General features: G+C 40.2%; 1 protein-coding gene across 1 annotated transcript in view; it reads right to left on the bottom strand.

Annotated features, from left to right (window-relative positions):
* Positions 1–23704, bottom strand: part of LOC310943116 (plakophilin-4-like) — a gene marked incomplete at its 5' end in the record, with an annotated part of 74547 nt that overhangs the window by 24701 nt on the left and 26142 nt on the right. Inside the window, 7 exons of the mRNA XM_083908633.1 lie at positions 29–239; positions 4059–4229; positions 11974–12000; positions 13528–14119; positions 17199–17392; positions 18708–18830; positions 23622–23656. Coding sequence (XP_083764759.1) covers positions 29–239; positions 4059–4229; positions 11974–12000; positions 13528–14119; positions 17199–17392; positions 18708–18830; positions 23622–23656 — 1353 coding nt within the window. The remainder of the gene's footprint in view (positions 1–28; positions 240–4058; positions 4230–11973; positions 12001–13527; positions 14120–17198; positions 17393–18707; positions 18831–23621; positions 23657–23704) is intronic.

The raw sequence follows: 23704 nt of genomic DNA, 5'->3' as shown, positions 1-23704 counted from the left end.
AAAGCACACTAAAGAGAGCAGCTCTTACCTGGGATCCTTCTGAATGCTGTCTATGGAGGGTGAGCGGGTGGCGCCGTCGTCCATGACAACAGCCTGCCGTGCGTAGTTTGGATCAGAGGGCCTGTATTGTGCCGAGCGATACGGATCAGCATAGGTGGCTGCTGTGTTCAGCACATAGTTGTTTCTTTGGTAGGTCATGGCACTGCGCTGGCTGGATGTCCGCTTGAGACTCCCCACCCCTGAGGGCCCACAAAATAGAAAAAAAGAAAAAAAAAAAACACCATTCAGAGAGAAAGTTTAAACAATAACACACATGCGAGCCAACAAAGTGGAGATTAGCAGCCTTTTCAGCTAAAGTCTGAGCTTTGCACATGGGTCGCAGGCAACTTTAAAGCGAGCTGAAAATACAGACATGCAGCTGACAAACTCAGCGAATTCTCAAATCTGGAACCAATAAATGTGGAGGATAAAAACTGCTCCCATGGTTCCACAAAGCTGAAGCCTTTTCCTTCAAAGGCCTGTTTTGTTTGTTGTTCTGTTTTTTACAAGATTGCGTTTAGCCAGAGGGGATCCTGGTGGTTTTTCAAAGACGACAGGACGACTCCACCTGCTCGGCGATCCATAAATCCTTTCCTCACCGGCTTCTTGCGCCTTCTTTGTGCCGACGTATTAATCGAATGATGATGGTAAAACATGACCGGCTCCAAAAAAAAAAAAGAAGAGTCAGAGATGCACTAGTAAAGTAGAACCATCACAAACACATGCAGAGAAGATGCGTCTTCCAAGAAGGGTCCAATATTCAGCTTGGCAGGATCATTCTTTCCTTCAGCCGCTCCGAGACATATTATGACCTAGTTCTGTAAAACAATGGGTCACACTCTGAACTGCATCAACAAGCTGACTAGATACAGTCCCGCTTGACACCAGAGTCATGTGACGTGTGGCAGCGTGACTGCTGTGTTGATTCAGATCTCTATCAGCTGCCCAACAGCACTGGGCATGTGCGGAAAAACAAACTCCCCCTCCTACCAGGAGCCAAGGCGTCAACGTGTGCGGCTGCTTCCAAAAACACAATTTCTCACATCAGTGCACTCCCCGTGTTGGGCTGCAGTGCTTCCCTGCAATATGGTTATGCCCTAAAATATCACCAAGAAAACTGGAACACAAACAACACCGCGCAGCTCTGCAACTGAAGCGGAACTATTTGGATACAAATTCTTCGTCTTTTCAGGCTCAGGATCAGTATTTCTGTTCAACATAAACTCGTGTTACCACCTGCATAAAAAGAGAAGCTGCAAGCTTAAAGAAAAAAAATAGGCAGATACTGAGTGAAAAGCTGATAGGAGACGAGCAACACTGAAATTTCCTTTCACGACGTAACAAAGAATCCTCCAGGATCAAATTGGATTGTTCTAATGAGTTTGCCCTGACAAAGACTCCATATCACTCCGTATAAAGCCGCCTGTGCAGCTTCTTCACAGCATCAACACCATTTATTTGTCAACTTATTGGTTGAAGCAGTGTGGCAAAGAGAAGGCTAGATGCCGGAATGTGCGTACATATCCAAGGCACCAGGGATGATGGGAGGAGAACGGTAACATCACAAGAGCGTGGTGTGAACGTGGGTAACCAAGCTGTTCCCAGGCCCCCGCCATCCCTCTCATTCTCCGCATGACACACAGGTAATGGACTCTTTTGTGGCAGGATGACATAGTAGTACCTGCCTATTAACTTGTGTCTCACCCTTTCAGTTTGACAGTGGAGGGAGAAGAGGGGTGGGCAGGGAACGAGGAGGCGAGAGATATGAAAAATGAACAGCAGGAGAGAAATAAAGCAGAGCTGAAAGGGCATTTAAAGGGCACGGTGTTCCCCAAGACAAACACATCAGCGTGCCAACGACCTAAAATTAAAAGGGAAGATTTCAAAGTAATTTAACTTTCAGTACGTTTTCTTTTTTTGACAATGTGGGGAGCAATCGTGAGATCACAGGAATTGTTGAATTCTTAACTCATTTACTCGTGTGTGTGTTTGATGGCAGCACACGCAGCAAACCACAGTGAGTAATAGTGATTCATCGTGGTTGTTTGTCTCTATGTGGACATGTGATGGACTGACGACCTGTCCTGGGTGTCAGCTGGGATTGGAACCAGCGCCCCGCAACCCTCATGTGGAGGATAAAGCGGTAGAAGATGGATGAGTGGATGGATGGATGGTGACAAATAGACAATCAAATGCAAAACCAAAGTACAACACACTGGGTAAACTAGTAGCATTATATACTTCCTTCCTCTTTGACCTGGAAGTTATAGCGGAGACGGCTAAAGCGGATGATGTCGTTAAAAGGTTACCAAAATTATTTATATTCTTATTATTTATTTATAGAGCTTGTTTAGGAGAGTTTTGGAATGTTTTATATCACATTATTAGTGATCTATTTGTTCAGTGACCTATTTTATATGTATATATATATATATGTGTATATATATATATATATATATATATATATATGTGTGTATATATATATATGTGTATATATATATGTGTATATATATATGTGTATATATATATATATATGTATATATATATATATACGTATATATATATATATATGTATATATATATATATACGTATATATACATATACACACCTCACATTAAAATGAGAAAACACACAATATTTTAGAAATCGTTCATAATCGTGAATTCATAATTTTCTATTGTTATTTATTTGGCAAATAACAAATTGAATTCACTTGGTTGTATCCAAATTTGCATTTCCAGCATAACATTCAACCACTAAAACATTTTTTTTCTGTTCAGGAATGCAAGTGAATAACTATAATTTGCATTAATTTGCATAAAAAATAAAAAATATCTTCATTTAAATTAAAGAGCTTCTATGCACTGGTGTATTAATCATTACAGAAATGTAAAATATTATTTTGATCATTAGCAATGCTGTGGCATAAACCTCTAATACATTTGTGAAGCACTGAATATTCAGGCCCAATTTGATGAAATCTATATATTTTTTGCATGCGTAAGTGTTACAAAGCACGTTAACATTACTTTTTATGAAAAGTGCCATTCAAATCAAATTTGATTCTGATTTGAGCTGCACTGACACGAAAGGACCTTTGACGAGAAAATACGTCCTCCTTAAATAAATAAAGACAAGAGAAAAGTGCTTATCTTGACTCTACTCGCATGAAGATATAGAAACAGCATGAGCAATAAAGGAAGGGTAATGGAGGTAAATAAGGAAACCAAATAGAGTTTCTGACAGGTTTTGAAATAATTTAGAGTCTGGTGTGTTACACTCTCACACATCACTGTATGTGGGTTATTCACTACAGCAGCACATCCTCACTTTTTTTACACAGGCAACCCTTTTTATATGACAGCATCGATCCAACAGGGGGAGAGAAATCACCAAAATAAATCTTATTTAGTATATGATCAATCATCTGAGAATAACCAGAGAATAACACCTCTCTCAGATTCACTTTTGTTATTATTATTATTATTATTATTGTTATTTTTGTTGTTGTTCATAGTTATTCTTGGCAGGACGTTGCAAAGGCAGATAATGTAATAAGGGATTGATCGCCTTGCTTTCTGATGATTAACTACAGACAAAATTCACCAAGACAATACTAGGTTGAAGATAAGGAGTGCACTAAGAAGTGCAAAATATTACTTTACTATCAAGGTCTGGCACTGATCTGTGGCACAGGCTTCAGGAAATAACATTTGCTGTAACTTTTGTTGTTGTTTTGTTTAAATAATATAGCCTGTACTAATAATCCTACACACCAAAAAATTATGAATGAAATTACATTTATTCATTAACATGATTTCCAAATTTTAACCAGTTAACAGGCATTTATTTCTGGAAACCATTATGCAGGCTTTCCTACCTCATGACCTTCCAATGACCTTTATTAATTAAAAATGATGTTTGATTTCAAAGATTTCTGTGTGTGTGAATTTTGTTTAACATGACCTTCCTCAAGTCATGTGAGATTTTTATAACATAAACAGTTTCTGGGACCAACCTGAGCTGCTCCTGTAGAGCGTGCCCTGCTGGGTGTGGCTGGGACTGCGGTACAACGGGCCGTGGAAAGTCCGGTCCTCGTAGATCGGTGCGATGTGTCGGTCAGGAGACATGGCCGATCTCAAGTCCTGGCCAAGCTGGCTGTGTTGACTGGCATACGAGTTCCGTATTCCTGTGGATGCGGGAGAGCGGTTAGTGGGGAAAAAAAGCAGCAGATTCCACTTAATTGAATTGTTTTTTTTTTCTAACATTGACAACTGCCATGTATACAGTAATGATAAATAGTGAGCTGAAGACACTGAATGATGGTCTATTTTTGAGAGATTTGTGATCCTTGCTTGAGATGGTAATCAATCACAGTGAGCAACACGTCTCTTTTCATTGTTGTCAAAGTTGATGCCAGTGTTGCATGATAACGTCGTTCACTGATTTGCCCGCTCTGCTCTGCATTAGCATGCAGCGATAACACCGCCCTGGCAAAATATGTTCACTATGACCTCTGCCAATAAAGTTCATTTTTTATAATAAATCAAAATGAATAGAAAGGCGTTTAGGAAAAAGGACCACTTTTTGTGACCTGATACTGATACCAATATCACGATACCGATATTAGTATGATGGTCATGCTAGACCATTTATGAACGTATGAAGCTGTTAACAACACATTTGTGCCGAGTCATTTCAAAGACAGAATTCTCCAACTGTGTAACAAATATTCTTTCCAAGAAAAAAACAGCTCGAACATGACTCAGCGAAAATGCTTTTGCTGATTTTTATTTACACTTTGTGCATAGTGAAGCATGCGATATATATACAGGATTCTTGGATTGTATAACATTTTACATTTTTATCTGTCCAGTGATTTTGACCAGTATCAGACCAATACTGATACCGATGCCTATCCAAAATAAAAAATAACTTCCGGGATCTATGATCAATGAGGTGTTAAAATAATAGTATGGTTCTTAAAAGGCATATTACTCATATCTAAAGCTATAGGCAACTGGACCTGCTTACTGTGCATTAAATTGAAGCCTGAAAAAGGCTCTTTTAACTTACAGAGAAGCACATTGTACATTCTGCATTAAATGGGCCACCTAAGCAGAGTAAACGGTGATCATCCAAGAAGAGTGAGAACCAATCAAAGCACGGTCAGAGGAAGCAGATGCTGGGAAATGCATATTAAAAGGAAGCAGCCCAAGCCTGTAATCAGCAACAGACTGACCTGCCACGAGTGGGAATAACGAACACACACAGGTGAGCGCTGCAATTAACATTTCCTTCCAGACAGATCACTATAACAACAGGCCGTGGGGGTAGCATGAAGAAGCAAGTCCTGTCTGACTCAGATTCTGTGCAGGTGTGTTTTTTTTTTTTTTTTTTGCTGCTGTGAATTTGTCACATTCATCACACATCACTCGCAATGCCCGAAAAAACAAACCCATTGAAAATGCAGCATGTGCTTTATCTGTGTTTTCAATCTTATGTCACACCTCAAATCACTCACTTCACAATTCTTTTTTGACGCAACTATATTTACAAAACACCCACTTATCGTGGGTATAGGGTTTCACATTCTGTTGTTTACGGTACAGCCATAGTTCCGATCTAAAGACATGCATTATATAAAAAGGAAAAACATACGGTACAAAGTCACTTAAATTCAAAATATTCTCTTTATATGATGGTGATCATGCCTATTTACACAACTAATACATTTAAGAACAGATTTAAGGTACAAATGAAGTGAAGTTCATTATCATGTCAACGTTGCTCTTACCCAAAGAAACATGGCGTCTTTGTAATAATGAGAGGAAATGTGATTATTTCTTCTTTCACCCCTGCATGCAGTGACACAAGCTGCAAACATCTAAGCCTCTGCTGAAAACATCGGAGTGTGATAATCGACATTAGGCTGCTACTGTGAGAACGTCCTGTTTGCTACAGCCCACTTTGAAGCCTGTTGCTGCAGTTGGTCCACATTTCCACCAGATCAAGAGAAGTGTTGGCACGGAACACTCTCTAATAACAAAGGAATAAGAAAAGAATAATAATGACAGCAGGTTGCAAAGTTTCTCTCACTAATGGTTAGTGCTGGAAAACTGACCTCAATTTATCTAATCTTTTCATCTTTCAGTCATTCAGATTCTTAACTGCCTTTGTCTAACAAACCTCCACATCTTAAGCGATCACCTTGGAAATATTTGTGTAAAAGCTCACACCGATGTCACTCACAGTTGATAACTTACTACTCACTGCACATTTCACCATCCTCCAAATATCACTAGTCCTTTTTCTATGCGTAAGAGCTCAGATGCAGACTGCTGCTATCCTGCAGAAGCACCTGAATGAGGGATTCCTGTCAAAGTCTGACAGAGGAAATTAATAAATAAGCTTGTTTGCCTCTCCTGGGAGCGGAGGGCCTTGAAGTGAAGATTTTTGTTTTAGATAGTGGACCAGCCTGAGGCTGACCTTTAAAGCTCCAAGTGGTTTAGAATGCCGAGATCGAGCCAGCTTCAGCAGGCCAAATGTTCAGCTAACCTCTGTTTACATAATATTTTGAATTCTCATTATTCTTGAATGTAGTTCCTGTATTTAATTTTCTATCACTATCCATAGAAATGGTGAGTCATACTTTTGTTTTGATTTTTTCTATTTTTTTTAATGAGAATTAAAAATAGGTCACTGGCCAAAATGACCTCTTCTATTCTGCCCGGATCAGTTAGAGAGCTAAACCGGTAACAACCTACAATATTTTGTGGCCCGATTTGACCCACAATTCACAGTTGGACAGAGTCTGCACCAATTAGCACTAGTTGTGTGGCTAGTTGGCACAGAAAACTGACCCAAATGCAATAACATAATGCCAACAGCCAATGAAAAAGAGTAGGCGTGACACAGGAAATAGTGACAGAAGACTAAGACGACAGGAAGTAGCAGTAGCTTTAAACCGTCGCTCTAGTAGACATGGTAACTAGTCACATTGCGCTAGTAAAGTCAAACGGCCACAAACAGGCTATGACTGAAGGATGACTGAAAACACAGCGCCCACAAAACCTTTTCAGAAGTGAATTCTACTGCTCTAAAACCCATTTGTACAGCAGTTTTTTGGGATTATTATCGCTTATTTTCCCTATCCGCCTCTGAGCTGCCACTGTATACACACAAGCACTCCCTCAGTCAGGTCTGATAGTTTAAATCAGACATGTTTGCTGAGGTTGGCCAGTCTACCAAGGTGCTACCTTTGTTTTTCCTTAACATCAGAGCAGGTATCCAACTGCACCATAGGTCTACTAGTAAACACACTGCAGACCTCACTATCTTGCCATCTCTGAATGAAAAGAAGCAGACGTGCCGCCTCCCACGATGGAGGACTGAGGTCAGCAAGACCACTTAATGACCTTTGATGATCGTTAACTGTGCGCACTTTACTTTCATCTGTGCCAATGTGACAAGAGAGGGCAGGTCTCACACCGAGGGCGGCCGACCTGCTGAGGACTGTAAACATTTTATGGATGTTTTGAAGGCCCATTGACGAGGCGGGATCTCTCCCAGTGCTGCCTTTGGCCACTCTGATTATGACACAGTGGCCAATAGGTTTGCATGAGAGAGAGAGGGAGGCGAGAGAACTGCTCTCCATATTTCATTTCACTGCTAAATGACTGTTTTGCGCCATTAAAGCAGGCACTACAGACATCCGTGGGAAGTAAACAAGACTGTGGAGAGCAGTTGTGTTGATAATTAAATGTTAATTAAGTGCGCGTCTGTTGGTTTAAAGTGATGTCTCATGACTATAAAGACTAATACGATACCATGGGCCCTTTGCGCAGCAGCCATTTTGAGACGTTTTAGCAGAAAAAGCACAGGTGTAAGAAGGTAGGACGACGTGACACTGATCCAGCATTCACCCTGAAACTGAGGCGGCTGAATGGAACTCAGCCAACGTGAATTTGGTAATTAACACCTGCGCTTTTCCTCCTGCAACGTGTCAAAATGACTGCAGAGGAGGGGCCATTGTCTAAGAAAGCCTGCCTACACCTTAGTATGGAACTTAAAGGGGCATTATGTAATAAATCTAAAGCAACTGGACATAAAATCATCCTAATATGTCACAGAGACTCAGGAATAATGTTCATATAACAAACTGAACTCACCAACAACAACAGTACAGCCAAAATATTAGCAGTACAAAAAATATTTTGCAGACTGCAAATCATGTTTATGTTTTGAAATCATGTTTTGGCATGTGGCGCCACCTACCGCCGTATACCAATCATTGCAGTCAGTAGAGTCTCAGCTGCCGAGCAACCACGCATGAGCTACAATGGTGGAGAAAGCGAAACCTGAAAAACCTATGTATTTTGAATTTGAGTGTAGTAACCATTTTTGGCCACATTCTTACAAATGGCGCCTTTAATTCCAAGGCTGAATATCTGAGCCATTTTGCAGATTATTTAGGAATTCATATAAAACTTTCTCGTCTTTAAAGAGATCTCAACCAAATCAATTCATCTCTTTGAGCTTAGACTGTTGAAGGCATTTCAGGGTGAAGGTCACACGACTAATATTACAACATATTATGCAGTAGATTCTCAAGGTTACTCTTACTGATGGGTTCCCATAGAACAGATTTGGAGCCCGAACAAGTTAAAGTTAAATTAGAACAACAAGTCCTCCAAAATGGAAGGCATGCTGTCGTGCAGAGTCGGGGGTAAAACAAAGTAAAACTGAATAATGCTGCCACTGTGAGCTGTAGTGGCACACTCAATAGCCCAGGACGCCTTTCACTCTGTGGCAGTGCACACAATAGCCGCTAGCAGCAGCTTGGCAGGAAATCAGTTCAGCTTCTCTTGTTCAAAGGTTTGAAGGGGCCAAGGATATGAAGAGAGACAGAGCGGGGGGAACAGGGGGAGTAAGACGAAAGGATCGGTGGGTGAAAACTGAAAAGAAAAGCATAAAAGAATATATATAAGCGGGGGAGGGGAGGAGAAGATGAAAATAAAAAAAAGAGGGTTAATGAGGCCGTCGAAGACCACCAGAGAGCTTACATCCCCTGTAAAGCCTGTGTTACACGAACAGGGTTTTTGGCAGAGCTACGGCCGAATAAAAAAAAGGAAAAAAATCCTCCTGGCACGGAGGCCGTCATGCATACAGTATCTCTCCTCCTCAGCACCGCGCCACTCCTGAAAGTAGCGCGATTCAAACTACCTTAGAGGAGACTAATCCGTCTGTCGTCTTTATTCGGCTCCCCTGACGGAAGCGCTGCGGTCGCTTCTAAAAGCATCTGCAAATTGTCAGGGAGAAATAACATACTGCTGTCTATTGAGGATAAATGGCCCACATTCCTGTCGCGTTATAGTCATTTAATTCTCCCCCTCAGCCCTCTCACCGTGGCTTTAACAGATTGCACTTGGCAGAGTCTAGATGGAGGGTGGTGGCAGCTTGGTGCGTGTGCTTGCTCTGGAGAAACAACCACTTAAATGGATACAGCCGACTGCGTTACTCAACAAATTTTTTATTTTTTTTCAAAACAACGTCTCCGTAAAAACGTGGAGAATGTGCTTATACAGAGTGGATATAATAATAGAGTTATTGTGGCTTTGGATTTAGAAGCCAAATGTGCACAAAGGTAATTTTCCCCTCCCTTGTTCCACTGCGCTCTGAAACGGACACTGACCAAAACAGGCATACGCTATTAGGGACAATTTGTCTTCATTTTTTCAGCGGCTGAGGGAATGCATGACTTCCTGCCAATGTCAGTGCACCTGTGGAGCCAGGTGGGTGGTAACAAAAAAAAAAAAAAAAAAAAACAGGAAGGGAAAGACATAGAAGACTGTTGACAAGGAAACAAAATGTGTGACAGAGCAGAAAAAGAGGAGAGAGAAGGGGGCAAAACACCTCTTGATGGATACTGACAAAAATAACCAACGGCTACAATGTCGGGCTGTCGGACCAAATGCTTGCAATTGAGCCTGATCATGTGATCGTCTCCATTTCCTTCCACTGTGGCTCATCAGACAGATTATTGTGACAGAGGTAAAGCTGCTTTGAAGACAGAAGAGTTACAGAGAGAGAGAGAGAGAGAGACACACACACATATATATACACGAATGAGGGGTAATAGAGGGAGGAAGATAACGGAAGGATGGAGGAGAACGAGAAACGGAGACTGGTGTCTCAGTCTGCTTGAAGGGCGAGGACTGAAAATCCATTTGTGTCTGCTGATGACATCATCAGTCATCGTGGCAGTATGCGTGTTGCGAGTGCAGTAGCAGTAGTCGAATTCATCAAAATCACAAAATAAGAAAAAAAAAACAGTTAAAAAACTGTAATTCAACTAAATGCTGACTATTCAATCAAATGAGGCTGCAGCAACAGGATATAGTGCATAGACCAATCCAGGAGGAAATAAAGCCTGGGTCATATTTTCTACGTGTCCTGAGAGTCCATGTTATGTACATTTTGTCATCTGGCCATTTGTATGGTGGTCTGCATGGAGCGGACACAAACAAATGCAAGTACACAACAACTCCATATGCTCCCTGTAGCACACAATAACCATGGTAACCTGCTTAAGTTATGAGAGCAGGTCCACCATCTCCTGATAAGACATCAGATATCGCCGTGACTGGAATGGAACATGAGGTCGTGCACAAATTAGGGCTGTAACAATTATTCAATTAATAAATTAATTAATCATCAACTATTTTGATATTCGAGTGTATTTTCAATAATTAAAACGAGCTTTCACATTCTTCAGCTTCTCAAAGGTCAATATTTTCAGCTCTTTTTGCTTCAGATAACAGCAAAAGAATAAAAAAATGGAATCATTTTGATTTGTGGACAAAACAAGACATTTGAGAACATTGTTATTTCCAGGTTTGGCAAACACTGGTAAACATTTTTATGACATTTGAATGGTTATGTGAACGTGGAAATACAAAGTGTCTCTCCACTGTCACAGAACACGGAGAGTATTAACAGACCCCGAAAACCACTTTGTTCTTATGACCAACTTTCAAGACCCTGAAAACTGATGCATGTTTCAATATTTCAAAATATATTCAAACTCCTTCACTTTTGTTTCACGTTTTATTGTGTTAACTTTATTAAATGGATGAAATATATATATATATATATATTCAGCACTAAAGCCATTACTTAAGAGAAGCTCTTTGTTTTTAAATGAATGCCTGCCATCTGACAATCTATTGATGAAATGAAATTGGACACTTTAAAACTGGCAAGATGTTTAAACATTAATGGTTTGTAAAAGTGGCATTTAACAATGGATTATGAAATTAGTCAGAACATTTTATTGAACAATTAAAACACAGAAATTGTAGAAAAATAATAATGTGTAAAAAGTGAAGGGTCTGAATTCTTTCTACTATCTGGTGCTTTTAAATGTACTGCATATAAAGATAATTCTCTAAAGATCTATAGATAATGGCTGCAATTAATAATCAAATCATATATTTTATAGTTGTTTAGTCCATAAACTGTAAGAAAATGTTGACAAATATTGTTCATTTTCTCCTAAAATAATGACGTGTTTTGTCCACAAACTAAAGGTATTTAGTTTTAAGGAGTTCTTTGTTACAGGGAGCAAAGAGAACAGAAAATACTCTAATTTAAGAAGCTAAAAAATACATGAATTATCAATAGTGACAATACTGTATGTCCACTATCCAGTCTTATTGACTAGAGCACAGAGTAAAACCACAGAGCAGGTTGTAACTTAATATGTCAACAACACACACTACAGTGCATGCACATTCAAAAAAAAAAGGCAGGCAAGAGGATTCTTTAACTAAGAACAAATAGAGGGTGCATCTGCACATGCAGCACTCACTGTACACACAAACACGTCACGTGAAGCTAAAGACGACGACGGGAAATGTAAAAATGTTCACCTTGAATGTCATCATCAACCAGAGCGTCTGAGGATATTCCACAGGCAGCGTGAATTCAAGCAGAAAACACTCCATTAACCTTGTAGCTTTCCACATTATTGGATCCCCTGATTGACTCGGATAAGCAGACTTTTCTTTTTTGGATGAAAAGCAGAACTAAAAACCCTTAAACATTGTGAGCCATGTATAAAGAACACATAAACACCATACTAACAATGAAGGGTTCAACTCAGCCTATTTTAAGACTACTATATTTGGTTGTCCAGTCTATTCTTAAAAGCAGAACTTACTATGAGTAGTAGTCTGTTGTACTCTTTGAGCTAATATTTGTCTTCTTGCAGGAGCTGTGTTTTGGCTGCGCTCCTGCACAACCACTGACCTCACAGTCACTGTTTCCTGTCTGCTTCAGACCTCTGAGCAGAGATCCTACACAGAAGTGCATCACTGTCCAAATATTTACATCAAGTTAGGGACAAATATATAATGAGAAGTACTACGTGGTAAGAAAGAAGACTAAAAATGTGAAGGCACGAAATTCAACTTTGCCAGAAATGTAGAAACTCATTTCTTACAGTACTGGCTTGAATTAAGACAAAGATGTTGGCCTTGGGTCATAAATCACAGGCACGCACAGTAATTCACAGAGCTATTTAAGGTATTAGTGGTAGTTATTGCAACTGCCCTTATCAAAACACAAAATATAAATAGCTCATATTTAATGATGTTGCTCTCTTATAGGCATGTGTGTATATGTGTAAAAGTTTATTGTGCTTTTAAGACCTGGTTTTAGGGTTAGAATTGGGTTAGGTTAAAGGTCAGGGTTAGGCGTTTACTTGTCCACACAAAGACTGCAAAACCTCATGCAATGTGTGGAAATGAATGAGTAAAACTGAATAAGTTGGTAGCACCTAATAAGATTAATATTCATTGTTATAACTAATATTATTCATAAGAGAGCGTTATTCGGTAACACTTTAGATTAAGAAACACATTCACTATTAACTAGGTGCTTACTAAAATGCATAAGTAGCAAAGTAGCCCTTTATTAGTAAATTTTAAGCACGTATTAACACCTTATGTAGGAAAAATCTTAATTCATGTCGAGGGAGAATAAGGTTATGTAGAATAAGGTGTTAATACGTGCTTAATGATAACTAATAAAGGGCTAGTATTCTACTTATATATGTTAGTAAGCACCTATTTAATGGTGAATATGGTGTGCCTAAAGTGTTACCTGTTATTCTTTCTAGACTTTTTGATTTAATCAATGGAATATTAAATTGTATTTATTTGTATTTGTATGTTTATATTTAAATGTTTTCACTTTTTTTTAATTATTGACTTGAATTGAATTAAATTGAACTGAATGTTTGTCTTCTCTTCTTTACCCTGAGTGTTTGATTGTGGGTGAGAGGTGTTCATAAATGTTTGCGTGTTTATAAATGTTTGTATGTTTCATATGTGCAAAAAACTCAATAAATAAATGTAAAAAATAAAGAAATAATGCAAAACCAGCGTGCGTGTGTGTGTGTGTGTGTGTGTGTGTAAAAGCACCTGCGAGGCTGTCAGGTCGCGTCATCCTCTCGTAAATGTCGTAACTCTGGGGTCCGTAAGGGTCAGCGTTGTGGATCATGGCGCGAGGCAGAGTGGAGCTGTAGTGCTGGGGCACAGCAGTCATACTCGATCTGACCGGAGACGACGAGTGCGTGGGCTGCTTAGTTAATGGGGGGTTTATGTTGTCCATCATGGTAAGAGGAGAGCCCATGCGGCCCGATGAGGACCCCGCAGAAGCCTGATAGGGCGAGGTGGTGCGGCTAGCGCTGCCCGACCGTGAGTTCATGGAGCCCATGCGCCTCAGTGCAGCGGGGGAGTTTTTCTGCGTGGAGAAAGGCGAACCAGTGCCGCCGCCGCCACCTCCTCCAGTGGCGCTGGCTCGCTGGGCGGAGGGCAAGGTTGAAGAGAAGATGCTGGAGAGGGGTTTGGGTTCAGTTACAATGGGAGAGCCATAGGCACTGCCAGGTGAGGTACGCAGAGAGCCGCGGGATGGGGACATACTGCTGGCATAGGCTGGGGAGTGAGAGCGAGAAGGCACTGAGCTTACCCTCCGCATAGCACGGCCAGGCACTGCTGTCGTTACCGCTGGGACCTGCAAGCAAGGGAGAAAAAAGAAAAATAGCCTTCATGTATTTGTTTTTTTGAGTCCCCAAGGAGCTATAAAAAAAATCATTAACAATCGTGTTGTACTTTCTGCTTTAATGGGAACAATCAATTCATCACAGGACATGACTTTACTCCAGGCCATATTTATTTTCCCTTTTCCACACCAATTGTCTATAGAGTCAGCGATGCCATTTGGCCTCTCAGTGGTGTCTGTGTTCATCACCATATGCAGGGATGATTTTGTTGATGTGCTCAGTGACTGTGTGCCTTCTGTGCTTTAAAGCTCAACACAGCAACCTTCAAAAAAACAACAAAAAAAAACACGCCAGTCCAATTCTCTTCTGTTGTCGTTCATTTAAAAATAGCAGTTGTGAATTAAACACTTGTAAACACTGTGTGAGAATAGACAGAAGCACATATGGACCAAGACTGGAGGGCTCACTTCAGCCTCACGTCTTTGTGGAGCAGTGGAAACATTTCTTCACATTGACGTTGCATCATTTCTGCAGCTTTGTCATCTGCTACCAATATTAATATTAAGTTATGCTCACGATCAGAGGTGGAAAGTGACTAAATACATTTACTCAAGTTACTGTATTGAATACTTTTCTTGTGTATTTTGTATTTTGTAAGTACAATTTAAAATCAGGATTAGAATTTTACTTGAGTACGTATTGACTCAAGTATTGTACTTAGTTACTTTAAAATCCTATCCGTCACTGAGTAAAAATAATAATTCAGCACAATGAAGACCTACAGGGGGAAAATATACACCAGACGAATGATGATGTGATTAGCACCAGCACTGGCGCGTGAACATAGAGGGCGCGCGCCAAAAGTGATGTAATATCCTTTGTCGCGCCGGACGCGTGAGCTTCAAAATAGTTTGGGATTTCTGAGCCCTTGTCATATTTCTACTACCCTCACACCACACGCAAAGTGACTGAGTAACTTTTACTTAAAGTACATTTCAAATGAACTACTTCTACTTGAGTACATTTTCAGATGACTACTTTTACTTCTACTTGAGTAATATTTCATCAAAGTATTGGTACTTTTACTTGAGTACAATATTTTAGTACTTTTTCCACCTCTTTTCACGATGCCAGTTATAGAGAGAAATATTAATAGAAACTACAAGCTATAATACATGCATACTACTGTTTTGTTTTAAATGGGTGCTGCTGTTATTTTTAGATAAAACGTGCTTTTCGGCTTCATATTAGAAGTAATCAGCATCGATGCTAACAATAAAAACATACAATATATCACATGACCATTCAGATATAGTATACTGGACATCTCTTCTGCAGTTTGCTAGATTCAGAAATAATAACAATAGTGAAATGTTGGATCAAAAAGTCAAAGTAAGTGGAAATGGAAAAGTTTTTTGTTTTTTTGCTTATTCTTGAGTCATGGCCTATAGAAACCAATTGAGTGGTTTGTATTTCTAAAGTGCTCTTCTAGTCTTCAGTCAAAGAGACTTTACACTCAAACTTTCATCGTGAATGGGTCAGTCTATCTTCATCGTTCATATCCATTCACAGGCTGCCGGCACAAGGACACATCGGCATGTACACTAGCAGAAGCAGCCTGCTTCCACAATAAACGGCTGTCCTAGAGTTTTCATACAAAAACCTTCTGTTCTCAAATATCTAAAGCGCAGGGAGCAGGTGTATCTGGACAGAATTCTCACATGACATTGTCAGCATGAAGGTCACCAACAATTCTCAAGATTGAAAATGATGATGACCGATAATAAGAGGTCCAAAGTGTCCAGAAAACTTTCCCTACACATGATTACACCACCACTACTACTCTGGCCTGCTGCTGACACGAGGCAGGTTGGGTCCATGGATTCGCGCTTTTGATGCCAACTCCGGACCGTACCATCTGTGTATCTCAGCAGAAATCCAGGTTCATCATTCATCAGATTTCCGTTTTTGGCAGACGGGAAGCCAAACCCCTCGTGGTCTTCTGCTGCTGTAGCCAATCAGCCTCACGGTTTGACGTGTTCTGCATTCTGAGGTGTTTTTTTGTTTTTTTTCCCTCTCCGCTCATTGCCACGGTGGTTGTATATATATATAGCCAAAGACTATCTCCTAATTTTAATCAGTCCCTCTCATTAACAAGGAGTTTCCGTCTACAGAGCTGCTGCTCACTATCCTGAGTAAACTCTAGAGACTGTTGTGCATGAAAATCCCAGGGGGTTTGGCAGCTTCAGAGATACCCAGAACAATCCTTTTGCATTTCAAAGTCACTGAGCTCTCTCTTTCCTTGTGTTCTCAATTCTGAGGTTTGCTGTGACCACTAACTTAAGGTTTATATTTTCGTAATTTTAAACCCGATTCGTCAATAGATTCAAATGTTTAATCACAATAAATTGCATGCTTTTTTTATCTGTTCTATGTGTAACTTAAAGATTTTAATACTTTTATCAACATGGTGGACAAATATGTTTGCTTAATGCAAATATGTTCATACTTATTAGTTTTTAGGTATTTTCATTTCTTTTGGTTTGGTTTCATATTATTGCAGCCATGCTTGTTTGGTTTTAAACAGTATCATTTTCTTTTCCTCCTTCTTGTTCACATTTGTTCATATTTAACTTACTTCATTTTAACTGTTTGCACTTTGTACAGCTCTTACGTCTCCTTCAGAGCCAGCTATGCTGAGCCGTGCGTCAGTTCTGTGCCATTTCAAAGTAAAAGCGCTCTAGTGTTTCTGTTCCCTCAATCCATTCATGTTTTTTCAACAAGGGCTTTAATGTGAAATGTATGCAGAGCCAGCAGATCTTTTAACATTTTGTCGAGTACAGAGGAGATTTTCGAGTGTTTAATGGCATCTACAAAGGCAAACCCAATGTAAAAGTGAACCACAGCAGCTCTGCAGCAGACACACTCTACAGTCCGACACAAGAAAACTGTGGAATTAAAGGGAATTAGCATCTACACATGTTATCTCTTTAACTTTGACAGCCCTATAAAGGTGCACATGTGGCCCACATCAAGTGTTTGATCGGTGTACCATCCAGATACTACGTGTGGTGCAGTCGGTGACATTACCTGGGCTGAAGCCTGGCCCTCAGCCCTGGCATTTCTCATCAGTGTATTTGTGCCAGCACCGGGGAAGGAGTGCTGCACCCTCAGCTCAGCCTTTCCCAGGTTGTGGCCGATGAAATAACCGCTGCTGGCATCCTGGTAGCCACTGTCCGAGTACGAGTTCATCTGAGTGGAGCTGCGCGAATTCCCTGTGGACCCTGTGAAAAAAAAAGAGAGAGACCAAAATGAGACAGGCGGGAGAGTCAGGGTGAAGGGTTAGAGGCACAGGAGACGGGCACATCATAAATGGTTGCATCACAGGCACGACCTTTTCCCTAGACAACATCACTTCTGACAAATGACTCTGTGGGAGGATAACTGTACTCTACTACCTTGAGACCCGGTATGCTGGTGTGTGTGTGTGTACAATAGTATTTAAAGGTGCCATATGTAAGATTGTAATTCAAAATACTGAGGTCTTTTAGGTTTCGTTTTCTGACGTAACTGGCAACCCGTGTTTGCTCGGCAGCTGAGACTCTACTGACTGCAATGATTGGTAGATGGCGGTAGGTGGCGCCACATGGCAAAACATGATTTCAAAACATAAACATGATTTGCAGTCTGCAAAATATTTTTTTAATGCAAATATTTTGGCTGTACTGTTGTTGTTGGTGAGTTCAGTTTGTTATATGAACATTATTCCTGAGTCTCTGTGACATATTAGGAGGATTTTATGGCCAGTTGCTTTAGATCTATTACATAATGCACCTTTAACCCTTAGTGCTCATGGGTCACAGATCTGTGTCACAGGCACACCCTTGGCAAATTACAGTGGGAATAAACACAAGTCCTTATATGGACATCCTGGGAGTGTGTGTCTATAGGTCACATCTTCAGGCTTTACTAAATGCATTTATTGTGCATTTATAATGCATTTCATGTTGATCATGTCATCATATTGCCTATTGATTGTGCTAAAAAAGACACATATTGCACATTTTCATAGCCTCTGTATATATGTTTTAACATAGTAATGGAAAAAGCAGTCTAAATTCTCTTGTTCAGTTAATTCAATACTTTACTGGTATAAACACTGACCTTGACAGTACCATTAACCAAGACCTAATGAGGCAAAACCTCTTTTCTGAGGAACTGGTTATGTTTGGGTCTTAAAATGTGAGTTGTGGTTTGGTTAGGTTTAGGCATTAACTGCTAGAATAATCAAAAGACAGGTGATCAGAAGATCTTAAGACATATTCAGGACTTCTTCTTAGCGCTGTCCACTTGTGAAACCTTGTGTACCATAGTACATCACCAGCTGTGTTAAGAGTTCACTTATCAGTATTGACAGTCTAGTATGGAACAGGGAAAAGTGCAAGACAAACACCGACTTTATATCTACCGTCGATAGATAAGACAAGACACAGTAAATAAACCTTGTGTGATACTGCTGAGGTAAGAAAACATGGAGGTGAATCAGGAGGGGGAAAACGGACGGTAGAAGATGGAGAGAAGGCAATAACAGACCCTCACTTTCATGGGAGGACTGCTCCGGGGAATACAGAGACACCTGCTCTGACTCAGTCCTGATGCGGTAGCTGGGCGACTGGGAACTGTCAGTCACCCGAGACTTTGTGTCTCCTGAGGCGGCGGCATCTGGGGAGACACAGCAGAAACATGGGGATCAGACAGAGGCTTTGGGTGTGAAACAGTTACAGAGTTTTTGGGACAGAAAGATTAAAAAAGTAATTAAAGCAGTTAACGATTTTCGGAGATGAGAGGGAACAATAACCACCGGTAATTTCTGCAACATTACCTTCACGTCTGTGTACATTTTGGAGTCATTCAAATTTACTGCCTTACCAATTTTGGAAAAGAAAACTGAGTGGAATGTTAGTTCAGCTGTGTCTACCACCGCGCTCCAAATAGTTTCACCGCTCTAACGTTTCACTACAGCGTGCTCTATTCATGCAGAGCTACGACCAGATCGGCCAACAGGAACTGAAATTAGCCCACTAATGTCTTTGTGCTTGTGCATGTTTCTCCACAATCACAATCTAGTTAAGCGTGACTGACTTCAGCGGGTTACTATGCAATCACTAGAACAAAAGGTAGCAAGCAGAGGGGGAACAGGGAGGCAAGCGTTTGGCTGCCAGGGACTTTTCCAGTCCTGCTCAGTCAGCTAGTGTGTGAATGGGAGCTGAGATCCATGTCGAAAAACAATGTTGTTGCTCAAACTGGTACACGGGTCGTGCTCAGATTACCAGCCACAGTTTGGATTGTTCCAATCCAATTCAAATCAGATTCATTACAGATTAGATTTGACTTTTCACAGTCTACAGACTACAAGCATCTGAACATGACTGCCCTCGTAAACGGCATGCAAATACCTTACAATTAAAGAATACACTTATATAGTAATTCTCACACAGGGGAGATTCAGAAACGGGAGCTATGACAGCACACTTGTGAGGGAGATTTAATTCTAGAGGATCTCCATTGTTGGCAGGTCGATGATATCAATGCTCAGCACATGCGTGCAGGTCAGGGGTCTGTAACCTCAGAAGAGCCATTTTTGATCCCTCTACACCAAAATGTGATTAATCTGGAGCTGCAAAAATAAAATGATTTTTTTATATAAATATAATAACTAAAGTTTGTTGCATTTGTTAGCCTACAAAAAAGAAAACATATTTCATAGCTGTTGACAAAGGAAAACACAAAATAGAAGTATGTTCAACTCAATTATTTGAGGAAAACCGATAAATTTTTTTTATAAAAAGTGATTCCATGCTTGAGAAAACCTGCTGGTGTAAGTATGTGGATCCATATGTGCACTTCTTTCATGTCCACATGACTTCATTTAAGTGTTGGGAATTGCTTTCAAATACAGGTCTGTTGAGTTTGAGGAGTTTGATGCAGACATAGGATGTGACACATATTTTTAGCTTGAACACTTTTATTTATCGCCTTGATCTCTAAATAAGAGGTGCACAGTTAATTTTTTTCTTTCAAAGAAAGCTATAGGGAGCTCTTGAGGCGCAGGTTGCAGACCCCATGGTCTAGGCTCTCTCATGCAATTCACATGGCCACATATCGGCTATCGAGTACATATGAACTGAAAAACATAGCCAGATGTGCTTGACAAGCTGACATCATGCACTTTGACCTCTGGATGGCATTTACTCATTAACTAATCAAAACATTTGCCCATGAATAATCCCGTGAGGAAGAGCAAGTCGCAAAGCGAGGTCAAATTTCAAATGTGGAGCCTAAGGCACAATTTGATGCTGGTTCGGTTGAAATGTAAATGTTTGTGAGCATATTAAAACCAGCGTTTTATAATTGGTGTATTTGCTGCCTGCTCCAGGCTGAGAAGAAGAAAATGCACGACGGAATAATGGTCTAAGAACAAATAGAGTTTGTGGATCTTTATTTCAGAGGTAACATTTGCAAGTGGATATCAGGCAGTTCTAACACCAGTCGAAAAAACATGGAATTTCTCAGAATTTTAGATATAATACCTTTCAAATTAAATGTTCAGAAGAAGATTTCCATAAATCAGATTATTTCAACTCACACATTGCTATATTAACATTCTGAGTCAGTATTTCCTTGTCTTACACATCATTTTGTATAAAAGCAGTATTATAAAACTGTTGCTAGGCGCCAAGTGGGCAGATAGCCAGTGGCTTTCATTAAAATGACATGGGGTCCTTTTTTTTGACAATGATGCTGGAGAAATAAAGAGCTAAAAAAAAGTATCAAGAGACAAAGTTTTGAGAAGTTTATCCTCTATTCTCATTAGACACATGGTTTAAAAGAATCAAGAGACAAAGTTGTGAGAAGTTTATCTTCTATCCTCAGTAGACACAAGATGGGACTGCATTGACATTTCCAGGGGCTAAAAGGCTCAGTTCCACAGTCACACTTCAGTCCCAAACTCTCAGAGAGCGGTGGACTCGTACGTTGGCTCCCGAGGCCAAGAAGCCTCGCCGACGTAAGTGTGGCCCATTAAACTCACAGGGTCTTGTATTGAGAGTTAAAACCTTTTCGATTGGAAAGTGTAGATTTGCAACACCTCACTATCATTTATCATATACAGTACAATGAGAAATCAATACAAAGCAAAGCAGTGATTGTGATTTGTCCTTCGTGCTGCCCCAACACTAATGAAATGCATTCAGCAAGGAAATGAGAAAAACATGTCGTATTAATATTCCCAGCGCATATGTACAAATATAACCCCTTTAGGCCTTCTGATGGGATCGACAATAAAAGATTAATGGCCACTACAGAAATTCACTAGCTTCCACCACACAGTTAATAAGCCATGAAACACATTAGTATATTCAAATAGTATCTCCTTCCTCAAGAAGATCCTTCAAAGATGTGGGTTAAACAAACAAACCAAAGTGGTCTGTGAGAAATTCTTTCACTTCCCATCACTGACTGTGTTGTGTGTGTGTGCGCTGGCAGACAAAGCGTGGATAAATACTAGAACGACAATACGCCTTAGGCTGTCCATTATCGTAAGCATGCTTGAAAAGGCCCGTGTTAACAATGATTATTATGGGAACGTGAAACGTGCCTGTGCTGACCAAACACAAAGACAAACGCACACTGTAGGCGCTGCACAATTCCATCGCAAAATAATCAAAATCACAATGTTCAAATCGAAAGACCGCTTTTCCACAACACCGCAACCAGCATGCTCAGCATGCTCCGCCTCAGCTCAGCATGGCATGGCTTGACTCTACACTGTTTGGTATGGTTTTCCCATTACTATGGTCATCGTAGCACGCGACACACACAAATTAGTGACTTGTTGAGCTGTTGTTTTCAATGTACTGAATCATTACAATCAGTTGATTAAAAAGATTTGTTGACAGAATTGTTCAGTACTTCCTGCATGACGGGTGCACAGACTCAGTCCGACACAGTCACTGAACTGAAATACAGCGGAAGGGGTCGTAATGTAGGCTCATAATAGCCGGCATAATCAGCAGTGCTGTCGCTAAATACACCAGAGTCCTCTGTTAAATATGGAGATTTTAAACATTTCCTTGGCAACTGTTGGAGATTAACTCAAGTTTTCAGACTTTTAAGTCTAACAGATCTACAGTTCGGCATTGTCCGCTTATGATTCTTGTGTCGGATGTATCTCTGATGACTCTTCCAGTGACGACACTGACCAAGGTACCAGGCACTATTGCTAATGGAAAAGTTAAAAACAAGAATGTGCTGAGTTGTAACGGGACCGTGTGGTGGAAAAGCGCCACAATTCTACAAAGATACAAGACTTCAGTGGCCCAAAAAAACCTTGCTTTTCGGACGAAAAAATGTGCTCTGTTTGTTGACAGAAACCAAGAAATGGCAAATCATCATGATTTGGAATTCAATTTTCTTGTGAATCAGTAGCAATTATGAATCATATCGCAATATCTGACCATATTGTGCAGCTCTACGAACACACAAAGCCTGCACCTAACGACAGACACAGAAAAACACACACTCACACAAACTGCTCTCTTCAAAGATTAAAGGATAAATGAAAACCATTTGGCAAAAACATTTTTGCCTTCTGCTGTTACATGAGGGTATTTTATCACTGTGATACTGGGCAAGATTGTCAAGGCCATTAGAAATCAATGTGTGCCTCATAAAGTAAACTGGGGATACGCAGGCAGATGGGTATGCATGTCTGGCACTGGTCAATGACCACTGACTACAGGTCTCTAATTGGCCCAGGAGGGAACAACCAGGGTCAAACACTATAAAAACCAATAATGGAATGTAAGCTAAATTCATACATACTATTTTCAGTATCAATAATACTAATAATCCCAATCTGAGTCCTCCCACCAGCCAAGATATTTAAAATATTCAGTGCAATGAGCTGACAGAGCATGTCCTTGTCAGTCCAAAGAAAGCACCGGCCTGGATTTCCCCATGTGTGCCTTGCATGCAACAGTAATTTGAATTCAAACCACATTATCTGGGTGTGAGAAAATCGATTTCAACTACAATTTAAACATACATGTGTAAAAGACTGATGCCATAATTCCATTTCTTCTAATGCCATGTAAATGGAGTGAATGTCAGCATTTATGTAGCAGTATTTTACTGTGTCACACTGTTCTTCTATACCGAGTATACCGTGAGGCTACAGTGTGATACACTGGTGTATTATGATATTTACATAAGTCACACAGCTATCTCCATCTTGCCTGCACACCCCACAGTGGATATGCAAGCTAGATCAGGGTTTACCCTTCTAAACCGTACCGAAATGACCTTGATTGGTGGAAACAGAGCTTAAAGGACTATACAGGATATAAAATATGATCAAAATGCACACATGGCTTATAAAAACGACCAAAACTAAAAAGAGTGGTTATGAAGAGGGATTCATTTCTAATAATTTTCATGCCGAAGTTGACTTACCTGGAGTTCTCCAAGGCAGGGACTTCTCAGATGAGCTGCATGGGAGAAAAAACAACAAAAAACAAAGTGAGTAAATCCACATT

Source organism: Microchirus variegatus (genome assembly GCF_963457635.1).
Source record: "Microchirus variegatus genome assembly, chromosome: 22".
Classification (NCBI taxonomy): domain Eukaryota; kingdom Metazoa; phylum Chordata; class Actinopteri; order Pleuronectiformes; family Soleidae; genus Microchirus; species Microchirus variegatus.
The sequence above is the reverse complement of the archived record's forward strand: the minus strand, read 5'-3'. Positions and strand labels throughout refer to the sequence as shown.